The sequence below is a fragment of the Aricia agestis genome, chromosome 1, assembly GCF_905147365.1.
Source record: "Aricia agestis chromosome 1, ilAriAges1.1, whole genome shotgun sequence".
In the NCBI taxonomy this organism is placed as follows: domain Eukaryota; kingdom Metazoa; phylum Arthropoda; class Insecta; order Lepidoptera; family Lycaenidae; genus Aricia; species Aricia agestis.
The window spans coordinates 9,065,072-9,074,417 of NC_056406.1; the positions used below are offsets into that span (position 1 = coordinate 9,065,072).

Consider the following 9,346-nt stretch of genomic DNA (forward strand, 5'->3'; position numbering starts at 1 on the left):
AGACAGAATTTGGGTATCTGCGTCACAGTAAGTAACTAAGTAAGTAAGTAAATATTATATTATTGTAATGTGCTGGAAGTTGGAACACAGGAAACTTAATCACCTTAGCTTAGGAAAATAATTAATTTAGCACTTTTTTATGAAATAAGGGGGCAAACGAGCAAACGGCCCCATCTTGCGAGAGCAATGCGATAGCAATTATTGCGCGATAATTGCTCAAAAATCGCAATGTCGTATCACGTATTCAGCCAAAACAATACGATTGCAATCGATCACTATTGTTTGTAACATTCATGACACCCAGCAATCACTCTCACGATTATTGCTAGTGGATAATTGATAGCTATTTTTACGTGATAAGGTAGCGGGTCACCTGATGGAAAGCAACTTCCGTCGCACACTCGCAGCATCAGAAGAGCTGCAGGTGTGTTGCCGGCCTTTTCAGAAGGAATAGGGTAATAGGGGAGGGTAGGAATGGGAAGGGAAGGGAATAGGGTAGGGGATTGGGCCTCCGGTAAACTCACTCGACACTCACTCGGCGAAACACAGCGCAAACGCTGTTTCACGCCGGTTGTCTGTGAGAACGTGGTATTTCTCCGGTTGGGCCCATTCGTGCCTAAGTATGGCTCTCCCACGTGTAAACACTTGCTATTCTGTATCCAAAGTTCAAACTGGCTGTTTATGCTCGTATTTGAACTTTATATTTAGTCAAATAACGCCGTACGTTTTCTTTATGTACACACTTCTGGAAAACTTAGCTCACCAAAAAGCACCCAGGGATTGACAATGTAATAATATACATAAATGATTACACAAATAGGTATGTATTTTATTAAAAACTAGTGAAAACTAAAGTTAAATTCTGTTAGAAATAACAAGAACAGCAGTTATGTCATTCTAATGATCCCGCTTCTTGCTTTGTTAAAATACTAAAAGTATTTTATTAATGTTTAAGATCCATTGCGTCCGATAGTCTTAGAATGCCCATCTCTGCCTTGAATAGGGTATCGTTAATGATTTTCTCTGCGACAAGTCTTTGTTGACTTGACAAACCACGCATCTTCATGGCGACACTTTTTCCAAAAATATCAAATCGGTCCTCATAGCCCTCTGCTTCTTCTACGTTAGAATGCGTCAATTTTTTCTTAGGTAACCTGGGGCGTTTGTGGACTGGTGCACGGTATGATGTTCCAGGAGAATCGTAGTCCACATCTTGAACTTCAATGACATATTGCGAGCTGTGCGAATTACTTTCTGACACGTTATCTTGAAACGGTTCGAATTCCTGAAAGAAAAATACTACATTATTGGCTGTGAACAAAATGTAGCTGCAGGAATATAATAGCTCCCACACCGGTTTCGGTGACGGTGGCCGGTTTCATTGAAATCAGGCCAGCTACGCAGGAGTAATTTTATAGTGCCCAAGTGTGTGCGCAGTACACAAGAGCACTCTCTATTCCTTTACTCTCATAACCCAGTGGGACGGCAGACCGACACGACCGGCGAGAGATCAGGCACAGGACCGACTTTTTACATGCCCATCCGACGCATGGATCATCTTACTTGTCAGACAATCAGGTGATCAGCCTGCATTGTCCTAGCCAAACTTGTTTCCAACACGGGAATCGAACCCACAACCTCCGAGTCAAGAGCCGCGCTATGTACCACGGAGGCGTTAAGGAATAGTACATATGCCTGAATGTCAATGGGACGTAATTAGGGTTGCCAGATGTCCGGTATTTAAGCGTACAGTCCGGTATTTTTGAGGCCTGTCCGGTAAAAAATAAACGGTCATATCGGACAGAACAATGTCCGGTATTTTGAGAAAAGTAGATGTTACTGGTACCTAGTTTTAGGTGATTTTAATTTTTTAGAAGCTCCTTAGTCACCATATGGTGACCACAATTTTATGACCGCAATTATAATATAAAAAACTATTTTTGCGACCTACCATACAAAAGCATTTGGGGTTGTCCGGTATTTTTTCGTGACTCACCTGGCAACCCTAGACGTAATAGACAGATGATAAGATTATCATCTGTCTATTCACAGACCAGGCTGGCTTCACAGCTATCCGGGACACCCGTACGGACTAGCAATAGCGGCCCGGAGCGGAGGCACATATTATGAGACGCTAGAACAGGGGTTCTCAAACTTATTTTCTGGGTCCCACACCCTTTAGGCCTTCAGCACATTTTATGCAATTAACATATCACTTGCACAGTGCTAAGTGGTAAAAGAAAGCAACCAGCAGTAAGTGTAGGTAAGTAATAATAATAGTTAAAAAAAACACGCTTTTGCCAAACCGCCATCTTGGAAGTCCGCCATATTGGATTTAAGTCACGTGACTATTTTTATCGTATTCCTGACAGCAAACCCTTTGATTTGATACCCATATCATGGGGGTGCATTTCAAATAGCCTGTCCGTCATCTTGGGGGGCCGCCATATTGGATTTGTAATGACGTTTCTTGGCAGCTAGTCATATTGTATTGTCATCAAAACTCAGAGCGTATGCACATCCTAATCGAAGACCGGAAATTAGGTCCAATTAAGATTCCAAGACTTTCTTACACACACTTACATAACTTTAGAGTAATTAGTGAAGCTAATAAAAGCATGTTGAAAAAATAATAACTTATATTTTAATAACATTAACTTACCTCAGAACTCAGTCTGTTCGTCTCGTCTAGCGCTTCAGTTTTTGTTTTAGGTAAACTTATCGGATCTAATGAAATACAGTGATCTAAAAACAAAAATAACACGATTTTATTAGAAGATTAATTCATAAAGGGGTGTTACATTCTCCTTATTACGGGAAAAGGCGCTGGCTTCCCCGCTGGATTGACCCTTGTCAACATAAATGATATTGATACATCACAGTGTTTAAATTCAAAATACAAGATGTTAGGGTAAACACCGTTATCTTTAAAACCATCAAAATGAGCCCGTCAAAATGAACAACTTTTTCTATGAGAGCAATTCTGGGAACTAAAAAAAATCCGTCCTCATAAGTCATATCCATACAAATTGCCGATCCGAGCATCCGTATGGGTATGAAGGCGGCTTTTTTTTTAGTGTATTTGCAAATAAATATGCAGCGTATCTTCTTCACTATCATAAGAATAGTAAGATACAGCCATGTAGGTACAAAGAAATGTATTTTCTTGGGATTCTTTTAATTTAATATAATATATTATTAATAATTGATAGGTAGAAGGCGGAATATGAATCAATTTCTTCGATGATTTGCTTCTATACAATGCTTGCTTCTATACAATATTTGCTTCTATACATGTTTGCTTCTATACAAAAATAAATTAATAAAATATTACCTGATGTAGAATCATCGGGCTCGTCGTCATCAAGAAAGTCTAGTAAATGATAGTACCATAGGTTTGGCTGGTGAACTCCACCGCCAGATTCGATGGAGTTTTTAATTTTGTTCATTTCCTTGCGACGGTTAGTACGAAGTGTATTTATTTTTCTTCTAACGGTCTCTCTTGTTGCATTCGGATCGTACTAGGGGATGAAATAATTATAATTAAGTACTAAAATATCATAATTACTATTATTGTGTTGGCCTGCTCGCAGACACGTATGACGTAATGATTAATAATTAAGGGTGGGTTGCACCGGAGGCGTTGTTATAGTTAAGGTTAAGGTTATCGTCAAATATGGCGTCCATTATTGACTTTAACTAGGGATTTGACAGTTCATTTCACATTTTATTATAGTTAAAGTAAAGGTTACCATAAGAAGGGCAGCTAAGCAGGCACAATAAACTGCTAAGTAAGTATTGATAACGTTTGCATACAATATTATCTTAGGCAGCCCGCCTGTACAATAACATTGATCAATATTTTATTGTACAATTTATTTTATAATGAGACTAAAAGGCGCGGCAATGTTCAATGTTAACCCGTAAGAGTCCGGGTGCCATCGCAATTCTCATACAAACGTAATACTAAGAGCATTTCCCATATTTACGAGAATATTTACCATATTTGAGTTATTATTATTCAGCTTGAGATAGTAATTACCTAGGTACCTGTACAATGATTTACTGCAAAATATTTGGTAAATATTCTTGTATGGAAAATGATCTTGGTATTACGTTTGTTATGACGTATGTGAATTGCGATGGCACCCGGACTCTTAAGGTGCGCGTCCACCAGATCGGAATTGCTTTGTAGTCGCTTCATTCGAATTTCGAACGTTCCAAGTTCTGAAGTTTATGCGATGTAGTACTAGGGCGCGTTCCACCAAGCGCCCACAACGATAACGCTCACGACCGTGTCTTTTCTCGTTGCACTTGCATGTGAGCGTCAATGATACAAGCTCAAGTGCAATGATTATGGAGCGTTTCTAGCGTTATGTAAACTTAAACGGCGAGGTTTGAAAAATTGGTTACAAAGTTACAATTCAGTTAGTGTCAGCAATTTCATGCACCTACTTTTCCACATTTATCGTTAAAAGTGATCCAAAGTTTTTCGCTCGCGTATTAAAATATAGATTCATACAATTTTATTCAAAAGAACCGCCTATTTTGCATAATATGTAAAGATGGCGGTTTTATTAATTACTTTTTTTTAATTATTAATTAATTTTCGAACTTTTAAGATGGGTCATTCTTGGCTTTTCATGAGCAAAAATAACGACTTCATGATTTACATTTTTGCCGCGATCACCATGGAACGGCAGAAATTTTCAGTATTTTGAGCGGTTAGTGGAACTCACCCTAGGTTTGTAGTGTACAATGTACATGTGTGTGTGTAGTGTATAATGTGGAAATACAAAGAGAAACAGACAGACAGCTGACAGGCGGACATGGTGAATCTTATAGGGCGTTTGTGCACTACACGGAAAGTTATTTCACATTTTCCATATCAAAACGTAAGAAATCGGGACGCCGCGCCACGCCGGACGGTATAATTCCGTGTAGTGCACAAACACCCTAAGGATTTCTATTTTCCATTTTTTGCCATTTGGCTACGGAACCCTAAAAACGATCGACATGACGTGTAGCGGCCAGCGGAAATACCGTATGTGACAAAACATCAGTAGATATAAAATAACTCACCTCCTTCAATTTGTCTACCATTTTATCGTAGCAAGCCGTTTTGAGTCGTCTATTAGTGTAGATGTTTAGTCGCTAACAGCTGCAGCTGTTTATTTATTCACAGCTTATAATTACTTTGTAAATGTGGACAAGAAAAAGTTTTTAAAGAGTATTCTGGAAATAAATAAATAAAAGGCGAGAAAACGTAACAAACAAAGAAATAAACTCACTTTTACATAATATTTTATAATATTAAAATAATATAAGTAATTATTTTATTACCTACTTATTATTTATTAAATTATTACATACAAAAATTATTACATATTATAATAATTATCATAATTATAACTCCGGGCAAACTGATCGCGCGGCCTATGTGTGGATGGAGCGCGAAGCTTGCGACAAATGTCTTTTGATCTTTTGCCGACATTTCCGACCCGCGCGGCAAGCTCGCAGATGCGTCGGCCAACGTCTAAATACCTACGGCCAACGCGCGAACGCCCGTTCTACACATTGGGCCAACGCGTCTGCAGACGCGTTGGCCAACGCGTTCGCCTATATCAAGAGCCGGCATTAGAGGTCCGTCCCCAACACAATGCTGCTCATAAATAATTGAACAATGTGTTTAGGGTTGGTTATTGAGTTGGTATCAATATTCTCTAATCGCGAGCTTTAAATAAGCGAGGCCTGCTTAGAGATACGTATGACGTAACGATTAAGTACAATAATAATAATTATATAAGTATTGATGACAAACACGTCATCAATAATTATTATAATATGTATATAGATATTTAAGTGTTACACGTGCACAATAATATTATATTCATATTATGCGCGTAAAGCATCCTAGATTTTGTATATAACTTATACGGGGACATGGGCCATACGGTCGTGGAAGACCAGGGACAGCGGCATCTGTCGCTGTCAAAACCTGAGTGAGTGATTACCTTTTCTTTTTTTCGTGGCAATGCACTGACATTTTTGTACTTACTACATATTATTTTTTTCACAACACAATATGTTTTGTTTCTTTTACTTCTAAGTTTTTTTATTATTATTTGTTATTCTTCTGTGTATTTTATAAAAGTGGTGTTTTTGTTACATTAAATTGAATAAATGATTCTTATATATATCCGCGATATCTGCGAAAAAAAAGGGCTCAGCAGGGCTCGATTTTAAGTGAAATATAATAAAAAACGAACAAAAGTACCAATAAAAGGATCATGCTGTGGTGATGCATGGTGTAATAGTAGTAATGATGATGATGAATGTGATTTACATAAATGCACTTTCGGTTCCCGCGACCTCCAAACTGGTATATCTATAAGAAGTCAGGAGTTCTCTTAGCACCTTCGGGACCATCACAGACATAGATCAAGAATCAAGATAGATACCGCATGTCCCTCTATTTGTATGAAAACTACCGTACCTACTACCTACCACTTGTGAGGAACACACTGTGACGTACCGATGATAATAAACGTGTCCATTATCTAGGCCAACGTTTTTATTCGAATTTCTACAGCTCAATACGGCACAATTAGGCATTTAGGCATTTTTAAAATTCCGATTGACGTTCAATTCCGCTAGCAGACTAAAGAACAGACTTTCGAAAGACGAGCAATTGCTCGTCGTTTGGGAACGCGATATGGCACGCGAAGTGCATAGTGCATACACATGCGGTATCTATCTTGATCTATATCTGTGGGGACCATGATATACCTTAGCGCAAAATCTTACCTTAATTATACATAAGGTACTTCTTCTAAAACTAAAATCACCATGAGTTTTCATATTATGCACTTTGAGAAGTTACCTACATACCTCATTGATCTCATGGTCAGATTGCCACCTTGGAAACTGTAGCACCAACTTCAAATAACATACTTTAAAACAACAACGTATAAGTATCTATATTTTTTTAAATCGCTTGACAAACTCGAGTCCCGATCTAAAAGTACCAATATTATTAAATAGGATCATAATGGGACGTTGCATGGTATATCGGTTTATGGTAGTAATGATGATGATGATGAATGTAATAACATAATAATTAATAATTATGCTTTCCGGTCTCAAAACAATGCCGAAACTCCCAAACTTGTGTCTATAAAGAGTCAGGAGTGCCTAATAATAGGTAGTAGATGTAACTTGGTGCAAAATCTTACTTGTTGGTAGCATAATATTATGCTTAGAGTAATTCTTACGAAATCATAGTCACCAAATGTTTCCACATTTTCGAGGAGTTCCCTCGATTGCTTATGGATCCCTTTATCAGGTTACTACTTTTGTGAACATAATCGGGATGATACTCTATACACAAAAAGAACATTTAAAAAAAATCGGTTCACAAACGGCGGAGTAATCTTTCAACAAAAAAAAAACGATAATAACACCTCCATTTTGAAAGTCAGTTAAAATTGTAGTCTATGTGTTATTCTGATGTTTATGCTAAGTATACATAATATTAATTTAAGTTTCATTAAAATCCATTCGGTAGTTTTTTCGTGAAAGAATAACAAACATCCATACATACATCCAAACATCCACACATGCAAACTTTCGCCTTTATACCTAATATTAGTAGGATAAGACTGAGGCGCGGCAATGTATATTATCAACCTGTCAATAATATCGAGCGATTCGTAATGGGAAATGAAATTGATCGTCTAGGGGCCACCTCTATTTATATTGTATTATCTATGGGGCCGCCTTACAATAATGACGTCGTTCGGAATACGCAGACTTTGTAAATAACATTTTGCTAAGCTCACAACGTGCTCGGTCAAACGCACACATCATTAATAATAATACTCACACGTCATGCGAATTGTGCTGTTGCATACAAGTTACGACCAAAATTCTATCGAACAATATATCGCAACATTGAAAGATAAAGGATAAACCTTTGCAAGTCATAAACAAAATTAAAAAAAAACTCATTTTTTACATAAATAGACGTACAATTATTGTTTTAACTGTATTAGGTTGCTCAATGACTAAAGTGTCGCTTTCAGCGCTGGCTGTCTCCCTCGCACTAACTTGCTATGCTATGAGCTATCTCAAATTGATTAAACTGCACAGTTTACCGCTACAATCAAAATGGCGCGGCGTGTATGTGCGGGCTCGTACGTGACGCAATATTGGTAGACATAAAATAACTCACCTCCTTCAATTTATCAGCCATTTTCTGGTAACAAGCCGTTTTGAGTGGTTTATTAGTGTAATCTTTACACTTCTTTTTCCATAGACATGGCAAAGATTTGTACAACTCTAAAAACTCCGTCAAAAACTGCTTTGGATATTGCCTGGCGTCTATCATGTTTGATGTGGACGCGCGGCGACCGGCGAGCAAATGGCGTCCGTGCCGCGCTCGCCTGGGGTCTCCCCCTCCCTCGCCTCGCGCAATCTCCATTAGCTGGCGCAAACTAGTTGTACAATGTACATGACGGTTGTCAATACTGCGCAGTATTGACAACCGCGCCGTCATAATTACGTTCTGCGCTGAATTTTATTGAGGCGTCACGATGATTAGAATTGCACATTTTCGTCAAAGGAGATAATTTTAATAAAACCGATAAAATAAGGGTTTCGTATTCATGTAGGATAACATGTTTCCTGTAGTACCTTGATCATTTGCACAATTTTATAGTTTTAAAATTAATGACGTGTTCTTTAATGCTGTACTAAATGTCAAAATATGACATGTTCAATATTAATGAACATTGCACAATGTTTTACGTTTTTTATGAAAGTCCGTTTATTAGGGTTCCGTACCCAAAGGGTAAAAACGGGACCCTATTACTAAGACTACGATGTCTGTTTGTCCGTCTGTCTGTCTCCAGGCTGTAACTCGATAACGGTAATAGCTAGAGAGTTGAAATTTTCATTTTCCACAGATTATGTATTTATGTTGCCGCTATAACAACAAATACTTACTAAAAACATAATAAATTAAATATTTTATTTAATTCCATACAACAAACGTGATTCCGTTTTAGGGTATCGTAGTACCGTAGTCTAACCAAACAAGTTTTGTTGATGACAGAACCCTAAAACGGAACCCTAACCAGCTATTTTTTTGTATATTGGTAGGTTAATAGTTATATAATTTAAGAGTAACATTGCCCTACAGATAACAGAATATAGAATTTTCCATATTTTAGGACCATCAAATCAAAGTATGAAATCCTTTCTATCTCTGTTAGTACCACTTTCAAGATTTTTCGCAAATAAAAATGTTGTTTTTCTTATCAAAATGATGCTACTCACAAAAAAT

At 37.6% G+C, this 9,346-nt stretch overlaps 1 protein-coding gene across 2 annotated transcripts; it reads right to left on the reverse strand.

Moving 5' to 3' along the window:
- Positions 1–825: 825 nt before the first annotated feature.
- Positions 826–8,422, reverse strand: LOC121726319. Of its 2 annotated transcripts, none has more exons than XM_042113636.1 (4): positions 8,234–8,422; positions 3,335–3,521; positions 2,663–2,745; positions 826–1,285 (listed from the first exon to the last, which is right to left on the reverse strand). In XM_042113636.1, the coding sequence occupies exons 1-4, from the start codon at positions 8,387–8,389 to the stop codon at positions 944–946; spliced, it is 768 nt and encodes a 255-aa protein (XP_041969570.1). In that variant the 5' UTR covers positions 8,390–8,422; the 3' UTR covers positions 826–943. The 2 variants fall into 2 exon arrangements, with proteins under 2 accessions (XP_041969570.1, XP_041969576.1); XM_042113642.1 differs by lacking the exon at positions 8,234–8,422 and adding an exon at positions 5,083–5,136.
- Positions 8,423–9,346: the final 924 nt, after the last annotated feature.

Coding starts and splice junctions, on each gene's coding strand:
- LOC121726319 (XM_042113636.1), bottom strand. CDS start 8,389: ATGATAGACGCCAGGCAATATCCAAAGCAGTTTTTGACGGAGTTTTTA. Junction 2,746..3,334: donor GCCCGATGATTCTACATCAG/GTAATATTTTAT, acceptor TTTTGTTTTTAG/ATCACTGTATTTCATTAGAT. Junction 1,286..2,662: donor CGAACAGACTGAGTTCTGAG/GTAAGTTAATGT, acceptor TTTTTCTTTCAG/GAATTCGAACCGTTTCAAGA.